The sequence below is a fragment of the Anomalospiza imberbis genome, chromosome 4, assembly GCF_031753505.1.
Source record: "Anomalospiza imberbis isolate Cuckoo-Finch-1a 21T00152 chromosome 4, ASM3175350v1, whole genome shotgun sequence".
NCBI lineage: Eukaryota > Metazoa > Chordata > Aves > Passeriformes > Viduidae > Anomalospiza > Anomalospiza imberbis.
The window spans coordinates 14614044-14629591 of NC_089684.1; the positions used below are offsets into that span (position 1 = coordinate 14614044).

General features: G+C 37.8%; 1 protein-coding gene across 6 annotated transcripts in view; it reads right to left on the bottom strand.

The window, feature by feature from the left end:
• Window positions 1-234: 234 nt before the first annotated feature.
• Window positions 235-15548, bottom strand: part of FNIP2 (folliculin interacting protein 2) — a 50541-nt gene continuing 35227 nt past the window's right edge. For all 6 annotated transcript variants that reach the window (XM_068187190.1, XM_068187187.1, XM_068187188.1 and 3 more), the window contains 5 exons: window positions 11509-12826; window positions 10559-10715; window positions 8647-8847; window positions 5010-5125; window positions 235-3775 (listed from right to left, as the gene is read on the bottom strand). In XM_068187190.1, coding sequence (XP_068043291.1) covers window positions 3697-3775; window positions 5010-5125; window positions 8647-8847; window positions 10559-10715; window positions 11509-12826 — 1871 coding nt within the window. In that variant the 3' untranslated portion in view covers window positions 235-3696. The remainder of the gene's footprint in view (window positions 3776-5009; window positions 5126-8646; window positions 8848-10558; window positions 10716-11508; window positions 12827-15548) is intronic.

Below are 15548 nucleotides of genomic sequence, written 5' to 3' on the forward strand. Positions count from 1 at the left end.
AAACATGTAGTTTGACATTGGTGTTCAGTCATTCCTAAAAAAGCCTATGTTCTCCAAACATGCAATAGCAACACACATTTTTCTACTATGGAAAACTTGCCATGTATGTCAAATATGTCAAATTACCTCATTTGACCTCCAACCCCCCCTCCCCCCAAAAAAAAAAAAAAAAAAAGAAAAAAAAGGAATATGTCTAGACTAAATTCAGTAGTTCAGACTTGATTTTTATTTGGGTCCTTTTAATTGAAGTAGAAGTTATCCTTGAAGGGTAAGGGATCATTTTGCATAAACCTTATATACAAGAGTTTGATGCATCTGAAAAGAGGTTTTGACTTTAAAAGTAAAGATGCTTATAATATGGACTGGGGAAAATCAATCTAAAATTCTGGAAGATGCCATCAGAAATGTGAATTACGGGATCAGCGTCTGTTAGTTTTTTGGGAGTAAAAGCAAGTTGTATAGATTAGTTCATAGAGTACCTACTTAATTTAAATTTTCAAATCTTGGTATTGTTTGTGGTTAAAGAATTAATTTCAATTAAATTCCACAATTTAGCAGTTCATTTCTCCCCTATGTTTAGTCTTGCCTGAAAACAGCATACATTCTTTAAATTTCAGTGTGTAAACTGCATTTATGTGGGATTTTGGGAAGACTGTGCACTCCCACCTAACCAAGAAAGTATGTATTTAAGTTTACAAAAAACCTACATAATACTGATAAAAACAACTTTGGAATATTTGAAAATTAAGCTACATTATCAATTTTCAACACAGCTGTACATTCATATCACTTTTCATCCTATTAAAATAAAAACAGAAACATGCCCTAAAAATGTCTAAACACATCTGTAAATACTTACTGCCCTGTCATGCCACACCAATTTACATAAACATCAAGATGCTACCAAAAACAAGTTAAAGACTTCGAGTCAAAAAAAAAGCCCTAGAAAGTGGAATCCTGTCAATTGAGGTAGTACATTTGGTGGAGGGGAAATATGTAGTTAGCTTTCATTAGTCTACAGCCTTTTAAAGGTAATAAAGAGCTTTCATTTTGAATTTTCTTTTCCCCAAAACTAAAACTGTGAGAATAAAATAGTTCAATGTGTAATTTCTGAAGAGCAGCAAAATGTTAGAGAAAGCAGCAAGAACTATAAAGTTTTAGCCTGGGCTGAAGAAAATTCAAGTGCTTTTGACCATCAGCTCACATGCCACCACAAAGTTAACTGATGTCTTGCCCAAAGGCAGATTTTTTTTTTTTTAAACAGTTGATGTAGTAAAATCAGGTCTATTATTGATTATGGTATTAATCTTGAAATCACTGAATGTCTGCAGATCTCTGTCCTCTTTAGTAAACCCTGTGACAACAAAAGCACATCTTTAAGTTAGCATATATTTCTTTGAAGAACTGTCAGAGTCTGTTCAGATAAAAACCCCACTTTAAAAGAACTGGACTGACTTTTAATGATGTCAGCTACTATTTAAGAGTGACATGAAATAGAGAAAGTACATGAGGATTTCTATATACACTCAGAGAAGCAGTTTCATAGTCTTACACATGCACACACACATTCTCCATCAAGAGGGTAGTTTAGGAATACGTGACTTGCTTTATGGTTCGTTCCTTGTTTTAACCTTGTGAAATAGAAAGTGGTATCTGCTAAAAGCCATATGCAGAGGTAAATTTACTTTCCAGCAGATAGGATTCACAGACCAAAGATATGAAAAGTTTGCTTAGCCATAAAGCAGGAAGAAAAAACCTGAACCATAGAAAGATTTTAGCCTTTTTAGGCAGAATACTAGGGAGAAATATGAAAATGCAATAAAATAAACATTTGGAATGTTAGGTCGGAAAACCAGCATAGAAAGAACAGCTTTAGAAGTGTTGTATCAGAATATTAAGTATCCCTCCACGTGGAAACAACCTCTTTTCACAGTAGGCCAGTCTACCTATTTCCCTCAAAAAGTAACACAAGGTTAATCAAGACCCCATCACATTTAAACAATTCACAATAAGCACATTTCATTATTTCAAATCATTGAAAGTTTACTGTAGAAAAGTCCAAACATCAAAGTAGTAGGAAATAAAACCACTTTTAATAAAAGTGTGTCCCTTCAGTGTTAAAAATCTGTAACCACCAACAAGGAGAACTCACAACTGGTGACCAGGAGTTTCTTATTAGAATTTACTATTTTCAAGCAATTGTGTTGCCAGAAATTTGCTTGCAAGATGACAATTTCAGACACTGTATTCACAGTGGCTCACAACTGAATGGTCCAACACTGAATTTTCCATTTAAGAATGTTTTGATCCTTTGTTCTCTCCTCAGTCTGGTCCATAGTTTCATATCCAGCTTAACAGTGCTTTATGCAAAAAATGTATTTTTTACATTCATTTTAATCAACCACGTGAAAACAGTGAAGTACAAAATTTTATTTTGCTTTCTAGAAACACCAAAGGCCAGTATCAACTAGTGGAGAAGTAGTTTCTGGTGTCAGAGTAGTTAACCTAGTAAGGAAAGGCACCTGGATGATAGTTCAAGATTTCTGTAGAATCAAAAAGGGCAATTGCAAACATTCAGAGTAATATCAAATATTGAAGTTTGCCCCCACATTTCAATTTACTTCAAATAACGTTCCTCTTTTATTCCTACTCAGAGTGACAACTCATAGCTGAAAAAAGTAATACTTTTGACTAAAGGTTTGGTGGGGGTTGTTTGATGTCTTGTATTTCCCCAATACGATTGTCTTCAGTTTGTGCCAATTGTTTGGTGTATGTGCACATGGACACATGCTCACAGCACTGGCATCGTTCAGAAGTTTTTCAAATTCATTGGAGACAGCAATACTTGATGACACCAAGACAAGTTTAGTTCCCAGGACCACAGTCATACAGCAAATCAACAGCTACTGAAGTTGCATCAGCAACAAATGTAAACTTGTAGCAGAAGTTCCATAAGGCTTTCCCATAAAATCCCTCTCTCAGAAGTCCATTCCATTCCACTTGTAGCCATGGGCCCCATTTGCATGCCTTGTCATTAAAACAGAAGCAGCCAAGCTCTCAACCTCTTGTCCTTAAAAGGAAAAGTCACATCAACCTCACACACACCTCCATTCCCACATGACATCTGGCTGCTGAATCCAAGTTCCTTGTTCTGAGCCCATCACTTCTACTATACAAAACCACACGTATGTTCTGCAAGAAAATCATGTCCCACCGAATACACTTTTGTATAGGAATGCTATATACAGAGTTAACAGCTACTCCTCCTCCTCCCCAGCAAAGAAACATACACCACACCACACTCACAAGCATAGTATTACGCAATCCATTCTAACCCACTTGTTCTTTTAACTGGTACTTCATGGTTTTGAGCAGCGTTTTGGATGGCAGCACCCAGTCTGCCACATAGTGTTAACTTTTGTCCTTTGAATAAAAATAAAATGCAAGGATGCAGTCTCTTGATTTAAGTCAGAAGTGAGATTGTAAGAAAAACCTGAATGCCTTTTGTGTTATGTAAACTGAAGTCCTCTGATAAAACATCCGGTTGAAATCAGAATCAGAAGGTGGCAGAATGTACAGTCATCACCTGCTTTCATCAGTGCTCCTCTTTACCAGTGTTTGGCACCTCTGTTCTTCATTCAACATTCCCATTTTCATAATTGTACTTTAAGGGAATGACTATCCTGAGAATTTAATTTATAAGAGTATTTGAGCAACATATGGGGAATGAGTACTTGCTATAGCAGCCAACAAAGGCAAGTCATTGGATTCAATCCTAGAAATTAAAAAAAAAAGAGACAGATTTTAAAATAATATTCAGTCACTTTCACAAGAGAAATACAAGATGATACTTTTCATCCACTTTAAAGAAACTGTGTCTTGCTATTACTAAGTTAATTGTTTAATTATTATTTACTGTCATTAATCATGTACTACCAGTAAAGGTAGGTAAATAATGTTTAAAACCAAGAAGTACGTTAGCACTTAAATGAAAAGATAGCAAGCAGTATTACATTCTGTGCTATATAATCGTTTGTGGTTTAAAGAAAAGATCTTTTATGTATTTGCTAAACCATAAACCTCAGCTTGTAGTCTTACAAGTGAGCAGGCACCAATAAGCCCAGTTTAACAAAGTACTAAGTATCAGCTCATGGAAGATTATGCATTTCAGGTTTTGAATATAACCCAGTTTGCTAAATAGTACCACTTTCTTACCAAAAAAGACCAAAAGCTGAAATTATTAATTATTATCCAATAAGACTTCAAGGAATGTCTCTAAAGTGCAATGGTCAGTTTCCAACTATTTCCAAATGTGAAGCTGCTCAGAGCCCAGGATGTACATACATATTTATATATAAATAACACGTACACACACATGGAGAAAAGTGCTTATTTCATGGTTTCACTATTTACAGCTACATTTCTGAGTATGAAATCTTGAACAGTCTGGAAAAAGAAATTAAATTTAACCTACAGCGCTAAAAAAACATCTTGAGAAAGTGTATTTACTTCTTCCCCTTTTTCTGCTGTCAGCAGACAGATCCCTAAAGGTTATATGCCAATCAAGTACTATTATTAGAAGACAGCTGCTGATGAGGACACCTGTTTATTTTTCTACACCTGATTTTTGAGACCCTGTTGTCCCTTAAGTACAAATGCACCCTTTTCATTCCAAAAATTCTGAAGTATTTGTTGGGATAAAATTCTCATTCAAGAGATCACAACAGAAGAGAGTGTGTATGAATGCTTGGATAACTTCCAAAAACCAAACTCTCTTAATTCTGAAGATTTAAAAATGACAAGTATTTTGTTGTTGCTGTATAAATGTCTCCTCCTCATGTTGAGATAGCTCAGTAGAACCCATTTTTGCAACTTATTAGGCACATGAAAGAGGAGTGTTAAATATGAAGCAAATCCTTGTGAGAACAAGCTGTCAACACTCAGATGAAAAGGAAAAATAACTGCCCCGGATTTTGCTGATGCTTAAGACTGATACCTGCAATACTTACCCCAACACAATTCCTAGTTCTTTTACATGCACTCTTGTGTGTCCTCGCAGATATTCTGAAAGCATTTTGCTTTTGAGATACATCTCTTGCAGTCTATCCTCAAGATGCATTATGCACTGTAAACACAGACCACAAACCTCAGAACAGCTTTTGCAATCACATGCAAATATTACAGAAATGTAAGCACATCACTTTACCTTCTATCTTAGAAGATAAACTAAGCCTGCACTCCAAAATCTAGAAGAGGCAATTTGATTTATTACAATTGTGCTATAAACATCACAAAGTTACACTACCCCACAAAGAGGAAACCCCTCATAGAACTGGGGCATTCCAGCTCTCTTGGGCAGCAAGTTTATTGCATAAACTGCACCTCTATTTCCACTGAAGTCACTGCATTGCTGCCAACTTAAACAGTTTTAATGGGGTTCAAAATCACTCCAGATATCTTACTAAGAATTAAGGCAGATTTCTTGGATCAAGGTGTCTTTGTTATAAGTTCAGTATTATTTTTCTGAAAGACTTGGTTTAGACAACAGTTTCTAAAATGATCATTCCAGCTCTAAGGCTCTAGTGCCACTCAAGAAACTAAGACTTGAGATGTGGAAGATACCAGGAAGATTGGTCACAGAATTACAACTCTTTTGCTGACTGCTTTGCTGTAGAAACTAAGTTACAAATCCATTTTAGGCATTTGTTTTCATAATTCCTAAGTACTTCCAGTTTAATATTGCTTAAACATTTGATGCTGATTGCCAAAAGGTAATAGTTCAAGTTGAAACATCAGTTTAATCATTCCACTTTTCTTCCAGCAATGGAATGCTAGAAATGCATATTATTTTTAAATACACTCATGTGATTCATGGCAATTTCTCATCTACCAACTACAAGAGAGCAGATGAACCTTGGCTTCAAGGAGAGAGAGGGGTTATTCTGGCAAGACAAGGTCAGCAGGTAGCATGTCTCCACAAGCTGAGTAGGTAGGAAGTCTTATCAGGTATTTTGTTGTAGGACAAAGGTACATTCAATTTGATATATTCCTTCTTTTCACAGGGATGGCCACTTCAAAAAAGTTAAATTAGGTCAGCTCTCTGAAATCAGGAGATGAAAGCAGGAAGCACATACAGAACTTCACATTATCAAACATATAATCATCCAGCAGGCACAGACAGCAATTAGAAACAGTAGCAGCAAATAGCTTCAGGCCATCATCCCATGTGCTGGAGCTGAACGAAAACCCTAAGTATTAGAAGTGAGATCTGGTGAGACAAGTTTTGTTAATTAAAAAACTAATGAGGAAAAAAAAGACTCAGGCTTCTAGGTAGCCTAATATGTATTTTTCTGATCATCTGGAGCAAGATGAAGATGTTTAATTATTCTTTCAATGAGCTAATATTGAGTCTTAATAATGGAAAATAAAGAGGCATTTTAAAAAACATGCTACATGGTAGTAGAGTAAAATCACTGTCACCAGTGGAGGAAAGGCAGAAGGTTTTTGACAATAGTTTGATCAATTTGCTTCAAGCAAATTTTCACTCAAGTCATTACAATCATAACACTTCTGATTCTGGCCAAAAGGGAAGCAAGCACTCTTATCTTTTCCATGGCAGGTAACCCTCATGCAAAAAGCCTATGAGCACTTTCTCAGTGGTTTGGGGGTGGGGGGCATGCAGCTGATCCACAAAGCAGCAGTTCAATCTGTTTCAAATCCAGTATTTGTGTTAAGGATTATGGTTTTTTTTTTGTTGTTTTTTTTTTGTTTTGTTTTTTTAAGTTATGAGGGAGCAAGTAAGGAAGAATCCCACATTTTAAAAGAATCCCACATTCTTTTTATTTCTGTTTACATCATATGATCTGTTCCTTCTGAATACCAGCAAAGAATCGAAAGACATTTCTGCCTGCAATTGTACTCGGTACATTAACCCATCTTGTTCAATGTCCACAAGTATTTTCTTCTTTCTTTTTTTATATTAGCTTCCTCTGCAGTTTTTCTCATTGACCAAATGGAAAAAAGTCAAGAACCTTTTAAAAATAGAAGAGTAGCTTAAAATGAGCTTAAAGGTGCAGGTAAAACTTTTGCTATATTGCTGAAATGCAGCAGTTGCAATCAGCACTTTCCTCTCACCAGGGCATTCTGCAAAGCTGTCTGCAGCACAACTATCAGTCTGAAGTGGTACAACAAAGATATCACTACTTGCCCTTCATCCGGTCTCAAGTTGGGTTGTTTTTTGTTGGTACCACAAAACCCTCAAAATACTTATTCACCTGAACAGTAACTGCATGTAAAGAGATGTGCACTCCTAAAGGAAACTTCAAACATGCTGCATTGTGGTCATCTCTGATCGATTTGAGTACATCAATAAGTATGTTTCTATTCAAATTTAAATTAATAGAAATGCTACTATGAAAATGTCACACTTCTCCTAGAATTTAGGAACACTTAGCTTCCATGCATTGATATTGTTTTAGCAGAGCTGCAAAATTCCCTGACAGAAGGATCAAAGTAGTTCTAACACAAATGATGAAAAATTTACAAACAACTAGTACTGTTACTTCAGTTCCTTTTTGTAAGAAAAAGGAAATAAAAATCCCTGAAAATCATTCTGCCTCCAGACACCTCCCAAACCACCCAAACCATATAGAAACTGCATATACAAATCCTAAGGAAACACGGGAAAGAACACTTCAGTTGCAAAATCAACTACTCAGTTTAAAAATGCCAGGATTTAAGGGGTGACTGTGCTAGTGTTAAGATACAATTTCAACCACAGTTGCATATTTTTCAATGCCCAGAAGAATCCAGAGAAAACACTCAAAAATGTACCCACATATTTTGCCTAGCATTTGACTTGAAGAACTTAGTGTAATCAATACCACCAATTTAACCCAAAACAGTGCCAACCAACACTATTTAGAGCTATTAGTGTTTAGCTCTATCTTCCTCTTCCATCTGCTGACACAGTCATTACACAGGATTCCTACAGAATTTCTCATAGCCATCTGCTGAAGGACAAATCAATTCTGTTTATTAGAAAAGGGGTGACTACTGAAAAAACACTCCATCTCCCCTCACCAATAATGATGTGCTAAACATTTAGTTACAGTTATTGCAGTCAGACTTGTGGGTAATTTTGTTGTAGTCAGCAAAACCAGCATTACTGATTTGCTCTGATGAACTCCACTACCAGTGAGGACAGGAAAGGATGCTGTGGGATAGGGAGCATGCAACATGACAAAGTAACATTCCCTGCTGCAACCCACCCATTCCCAGGTGTCTCATCCCATCAATCCTGTGGAGCCATCTGCAAAGCTACCCAAGACAGCACTTGCTAAAATATGTATAAAGCAGAAGGGTCAAGTAAACAAACAGAAGCACAGTTAATTGGAGGGGAGAGAGAAGAGGCATCTACTACAGGGGTTGAATAGAAACACCAAGAATAGGAAGTTGTTTGCCAGAACCAGGATTTGGTATCCATTACTGGACTGTAGTATGGATTCTTTTCAACATGTTGTAACAGCTCTGCATTATATCAGGCATTAGTTCATTGATATTGCAACACAGTGTACAGAACTCTATGTTTGCTATCTGAGCTGAACAATTTCCATTAGCTTCAGTCTTCAATAAAGAAATACTTACGAAGTCAGCTGGGACATTGAGTTTGTAAAGCTGTAAAATAGACTGCAACAGACTGGATACTTGACTTGAAACCAGAACATCCTTGCCTAACTTCACACTGTCCATCATCTTCCTCTGGCTTGTAGCTACTTGTACATTCCATTTATCTGTGTCTGCAATAATGCAGACAGCTTCTGCTATTGGCTCATCTAGCACTGGATGCTGCAACAGAAACAAAATATAATTATGTGATACTTTCATATACATTTTCACAGTTCATTTGGAGGTTCTACTTTTAGTCACACTGCAATAGCAAATAAGAAAGTGATTCAATGCATGGTTTTGTCCATTAGGGAACCAAAAGCATCTCAAAAAATGACAAGGAATACCAACTTCAGTGACAAGATTTACATTCAGCAGCACTGCATCTGCCAATTTGAGACATTTTCATTACTGCCTGAAAGTCACTACTCCATTTTATTTTCATCATGTATTCCCCCTACCCTGAAGAGATTAGTTTCTTTCAAAATGAAGAGCATAATAATTACACTGATCCAGTGATGGTGAAAGTACATTCAATGTTTCAGAGATATATGCAGGATTTTACTACGCACAATCAAGCAGGGTACAACAGGATAGTCAGGATTGGAGGGGATCTCTGGAGATCTTCTAATCCAGCCCCTCACCAAGGCAGCATCCCCTAGAGCAGGTGACACCAGAACAAGTCCAGGCGGGTTTTGAATGTCTCTAGAGAGGGAGACTCTGCAACCTCCCTGAGCAGCTGGTTCCAGTGCTCTGCCACCCCCAACATAAAGAAGTTCTTCCTCAGAAGCTGAGGTGGAACTTCTTGTATTTTAGTTTATGGCCACTGCACCTTGTCCTGTTGCTGAGCGCCACTCTCTTGACACCTGCCTTCAGGATATTAATATGCACCAATGAGATCCCCTCTCAGTCTAGCCTCCTCTGAGAAGAGAGATGATCCCTAATGATCTCTGGGGCTCTCCACTGGACTCTCTCCAGTAGCTCCTCATCTTTCTTGACCTGTGGAGCCCAGACTGGACACAGCACTCCAGATGTAGCCTCACTAGAGCTGAGTAGAGGGGCAGGTTCACCTCCCTTGACCTGCTAGAATGCTCTTGCTATGCACCCCAGGAGCGCATTGGCTCCCACGGCAGCAAGAGCTGTGCAGGCTCATGGTCCATTTGTCATCCACCAAAGAGCCACACTATCACACCAGACCAATCTGATGTTGCTTAAAGAATTATAGACACACACATCACTGCTCTGGATAGTACATGCAGTCGTGCCAGCAGAATGATTCTTGCTACAGAGAGAAGCTGCTGACAATTACTAGATAAGCATTTTAAATTGCATACTGAGGTCACACAGTTATTCCAGTGAAAGCTTAGTTAAAATTTTATAATTTAGGAGTACTTACAGTGGAGAAAGAACATAGCAAAGTTTTTATCTATATACAATTACCTTCTGTAGTCAATCGTTTCTGCTACAGACTAGCATCATACAGGCCTCAACATGACTTTACCTCACCTGCAACATGTGTGACTAAGTGGCAAAATAAGATGTTTCAACTTGCACATAGTTTTTCTGAAATACAGGCAATTTTGTCTGTTATTGTGATGGAAAAGAGAAGCAGCTCAAGGGTTTTTTTCCTTGTTTGTAACTTGAAGTTCCAAACAATCTTCCTTGTGTTAATCTTTGAAGTGAAGCCTTAAATGTAATAAAGGAAAGCACATGATTCTTGCATGAACAGGTGTTGCATATAATAAATGAAGGGCTTATGTCTTTCAGAGGAAAACATGCCAGGTGTGGCTGTTCAGAACAGGTAAGTAAAAAAGCAACCTACTGAAATAGCCTGCTTCTGTAGATTTCAGTACTATCACAACTCCTACTCTGACTCAGCACTTTAACTCACATGCATTGCATGAAGTAGATCTGCTAGCAGACACTGCTTGAGTTTTTCATCATTATTTATTCCATGCAGCACTAGATCAGGTATATATGTATGACAATAACCACCCAGAAGTGATCTTCCAAAGTTTTTCACACATTGACTGCTGATGGTATTTGACCTGAAATGCAGAAATACAATGCAGGTAAGATTCTTGCTTGACAAACTGCATTCAGATTTTACATGAATTCAAAGTCATGCCTGCTTCTATTGCAAATATTAATCAACAGTTGTACTCCAAGTATACATAAGTGTTCACACCAGTTAACATCTACTGATGCTCTTGAAACAAGAATTTTAAAAGCTAAAATTTAACAGGGTATTGATTTCTTCAAACTTGTAAATAAGCAAATTTATGTACACTGGAGTTTGTGGGACGCATGAGCTCCATGTTCTGCAGCTTACAATTTTGCTAAATTTCAGTTTTCTTCAATTCTTATGCTTAAGGTAAGTTTAGAAACTGACCTTAAGCACCATCAAACTCCATGTGCATCTGGAATGCTCAAAAATTTTCAAATAGCATGACCATGTTTATTCCAAATCTGTATTTCAATTATAATTATGTCAAATCTAAATAGTTATCTTTTTAAGCAAAGTTTTGCTTGTCCTCAGATGTTCTATCTACATGTCTATATAAAATGTTTCACTCAGTTTACATAAAAAAGTTTGATCATCTTTTTTTAGGCATTTGAAGTACACTTTTGTCACAAAACTTTATTAAACCTGCTCTGTCTCTGTTTCCTTTATGCCAAATCTACTTATAGGAATTCTAACTACATCACTGTCTGCTACTGATTTGTTTGCAAGGAACTTAGTCGGGTTCCCAGAAGATTTCAGACTTGAAACTTTAAACAACTCCAAAGTAGCTACAGCTTTTGACTCCATTTAGTTCTAAATTAATCAGACTTCTTTACCTTGGCAAAGGAAGTTCCACTTCTGCAAATTCTTCAAGCCGTTTGCTGACGTTATCATGATGCACTTCATCAGCGATACAACAATCACCTTCTTCATCACTAGCTCCAAGAGCACTGTCTGAACTCTCGTTCCTTGGAATGTCCCCTTCAACTCTGAAGGAGGTTTTCCTTCCAGAATCCCCATAGGGGACATCTTTAGCACCTACTTTAGGGGAATCCTGTTTGACACCAGAATCTGCTTCTACGCAGTCAGAAGAATAGTTTTCCATATTGCCAGAGAATAAAGTTCTATTTTCTTTCATGTTTGGCAATTTTACAGTTTCTACGTTATCTGTGGGCAAAAGCAGTTCACTAGATATTGAGTTAATTAAATTCACTTCAGTTCCTTTACTTTCCACATGTTGGTTAAGTATACTTTCCTTCTCCTCACACGGTGGGATTTGTGCATAACAAACATTATGTTTACTGACAGGTATAAAGGCAGCTTCACAACTGTCTTCTTGATTCTGAGAAACATCCACAGTCAGATTTGTGGAACTTGAGGCACAATGTACTACCTCTGGATTTTTAATTAATGCCTTCAGATTTTCTTCCATTTCTCTTCTATGAGTTTCTAAGTCTGACTCTGGTGATGCTGAACTTCCAATCTGAAATGTGACCTTTTCTAAGTGTGAACTCCTGTGGCCAGACCTCTCAGGACAAGGCAGGGCAGATGACCTACTAGAAAACTGCTTTTCCACTTTTCTCTCATTCTGGTTCTTGTTCTTCTTTACATCCACTACATCCTCTAATTTAGATGATTCTTCAGAGTGGTAGGATACAATTCCTGTGTCAGTGACAGTTCTTTTCCTACCATCAGCTGCCCCTTTACAGAAACTGCCAGTTAGACAGTCAACAGATGTTTCAGAGGTCTGATTGGCCTTTCCTACTGCTTCCCTCTTTTCTTTTGAAGAGACTGGGACAGCCTGAGTGCTTTCTGGTTCATGCACGCACTCTGCAGTACTGTTGTTCTTACTTCCATCATTCTTTGGAGGTAGGATTGGAGGCACAAGAGCAGGGTCATTTTTAACAGTGACAACCACATAATCAGATTCCTCTACCTCTCCTTTTTCTAGTGCAGTTGTGATCTTGCTTCCATTTAGCACCTGCTCTCCTTCCCCAGCCTTCTCACTCCACGTCAGCTGATTTTCCTGCAGCTCAGAGCACCGGATGAAGTAAGTTAGAACATAGAGCAAGCGCTGCACCAGCTCCTTGCGTTTTCCAACAATCACAGTTCGAGTCAATCTAACTGGAGAGCCTATGGCACCGTAGAGATCACCTACACAGGAAAGCAAAAATTTCACAGGTTTATGTTGCATTGTAATATAACCTATACTGTTCAAATTCAACACTTTTTGAAATGGCATTTACTAGGGACACAATTAGACAGTTAATTTCATTCACAGCGAATTCATAAAAGTCTTAAAGAGCAACAAAAGACGTCCCCTAATGCTTCTTACACCTGGCTTTTGTCCAGAAGGGTTTAGTGAAGAATCAGCTGCTATTACTCATTTTCTTTCTGTTAAGAGCCACTGAGATTTAATTTATAAAATGGTTACAAGACATTATCACCTGGAAACTGACATAAGAGGGGACAAAGAAAAATGTAGGTCCAGCAAAACTCAGAAGGCAGTTATACTATTTTCTATTTTTCTACTAATTTTCTTTCAAATCAAAGTTTTTCTGTTTTAGTACAGTGACCTTTCTGTTAAACACAGGCATTTTTACATAGACAAAATCTTAATTACTTTTTCAGGACTAAGATATGAAAAAAGAAAAAAAGTAAAAAATACTAGCTTAATAAATGAGGTTCAGAAAAAAGAGGCATGTAACTACCTTACTGAGCAAGGCATGTTCTGTGCATGTGTGAGCCAACCTCACTCACGTGAGCATTTAACTTTGTCAGGGGGGAGTAGAGAAGCAGAAAATCAAAATACAACTGCAATATGAAAGGTAGGCACTACTACATCATCATCTGAGTCCCCTCAAGAATGACTTATTTGCTATTTATCCTGAATAACTGCTTTTTAAACAGAACTAAGGTTGTACATATCCTTCTTTCAACATACTTCTTTAGGAGAGTGGCAATTATCTTCCAGCTGCTTATAATCATCTATCAGCTAAAGGGTTCCTACTCCAGAGTTCTGGGAGAAGTAAACATAGATAGCCAGTAAGGCAATGTTCACATGCCCTGTTGGTAAAAGATCAGCTAACTCAAAGAAGTGTCTATTCCTAGGATGAGTTAACCCAGTTGTCTTCACATGACACCCATCAGAGAATACTCACTAAATTGTCTTTGGTTATTCAATCTATGTCTGATTTCACCAACACATGGAAGATAGACAGCAAACGCTCAATTTTCTTCAGCTACCTGAAGCATGGAAAGCAGGCTTCTCTACCTTGAGGCTTGATCAGCTACCTGCTTGTCTATCAGACTGCTTTCAGGTGCTAAATCTTTCCTCTGGGCTGCTCACATTTTGTTCTGGACAGAGCTTGCCATCAGGATTTTGTACTAGACCTCAAGAAGCAACACTATATTAAGAGTTCTAAACAGAGCTTCAGAAAGGTTTCTTCCAAGGACAAGGGGTCCTCTGGTTTCAACAGTAACACAGCAAAAAAAAACCAAAAAAAATCCCAAGAGCACATTTATGTCCAGCCTCCTTCTCATTATACAGAACATAAAAGGAATAAGGCTCCCAATTCCATTCCTACAAAACAAGGATCAATGAGACAGTAATTCCATGGTTCTCTTACTGTCTCCCCTGCTAAGACCTGCCATTTCCCACGATGCCAGTGATGCACTGGAGAGGTTCCTGCGTGGTGGCATCAGTAGTGCCATCTTCACTCTGTTAGGGACACCCTTGCAACCAGCCCCAGAGCCTAACAAGCCAGCAAATTCATTCCTCAGGAACCAAAAGTGGGCTTCAGACTCCTCAATTAATCTAAAAGGCTGGCAGGCCGCAAGGTCAAGTAATATGGAAATGAAACTGGAATATATTGTTTTACTTTTGAGTTTAGCAAAATTCCTAGGGAGATCAGATTCAGGCTTCATGTTCATTTGCACAATTGGCTTTTATATAAATACTAATAAGACACTACAGCAAGTCAAAATCATGATCTTCAAAAAGTACTAATACTTGCTAATACCATTAGATTGAAGCTGGTGTTTAAGAGACAGTATGTCTTCATGACAGAGGGACTTACAATTGTATCAGTACATAATTGCACTTGATATGTAATATGTAATGAAAATACAGGTCTGAAGGTGGAAAGACAGGTACATCAAAATCCTGTCATTTCCATTTTTAAGCACTAAGACTTGATTTTTTGTTTTTCTTCCCTCTTCCTAAAGAAGAGGACCAGCAGAGGGCAACATCTCACTTTCACAATCAGTTTTTGCAACCACAACAGTAACAGCCTTTTGGGCTTTATAAGAACGAAACAAAATCAGAGCATTTTGACTTCAGGCACTGAGAACTTGGCAAGACTAAAAGAGAAACAGACTCTGGACTAGTCACCAGTGGTGACTCCTGGGATCGACCACAAGAGCTACTACTGAGCTTACGCCTCCAGTCCAGCTGGTTTTTGCAACTCCAGGCCTGGCTCTGTCCTCAACACTATGAACACACTTCTAATTTCCCTTTCAGTCTAACATCTGCACAATGTTTAAATGACATCTTAAACCAGGAAACAATTCACTACAACCACATGGCCAAAGTAGCAAATCTTTCATAGACGTTACTGAGAATAAGAAGCCTGAGACAATCAGGAAGAGACAGCACCAGCATCACAAAGTAAGTCACATCATTGCTTCAGTGTGCACGTGTGTTATTTTACATAGCAATATAGTATATCAGCTAAAATGAAGGGCCATCTGATGTCAGATTTTCATCTGCTGCCAAGAAGAGGAGCAATTTTCCAATATTTACCACTGACAGAATTACCTTCTCAGCTACTCATTTGACATCAGTTATCTAATCCCTTGTATCAAGAGAATTTAC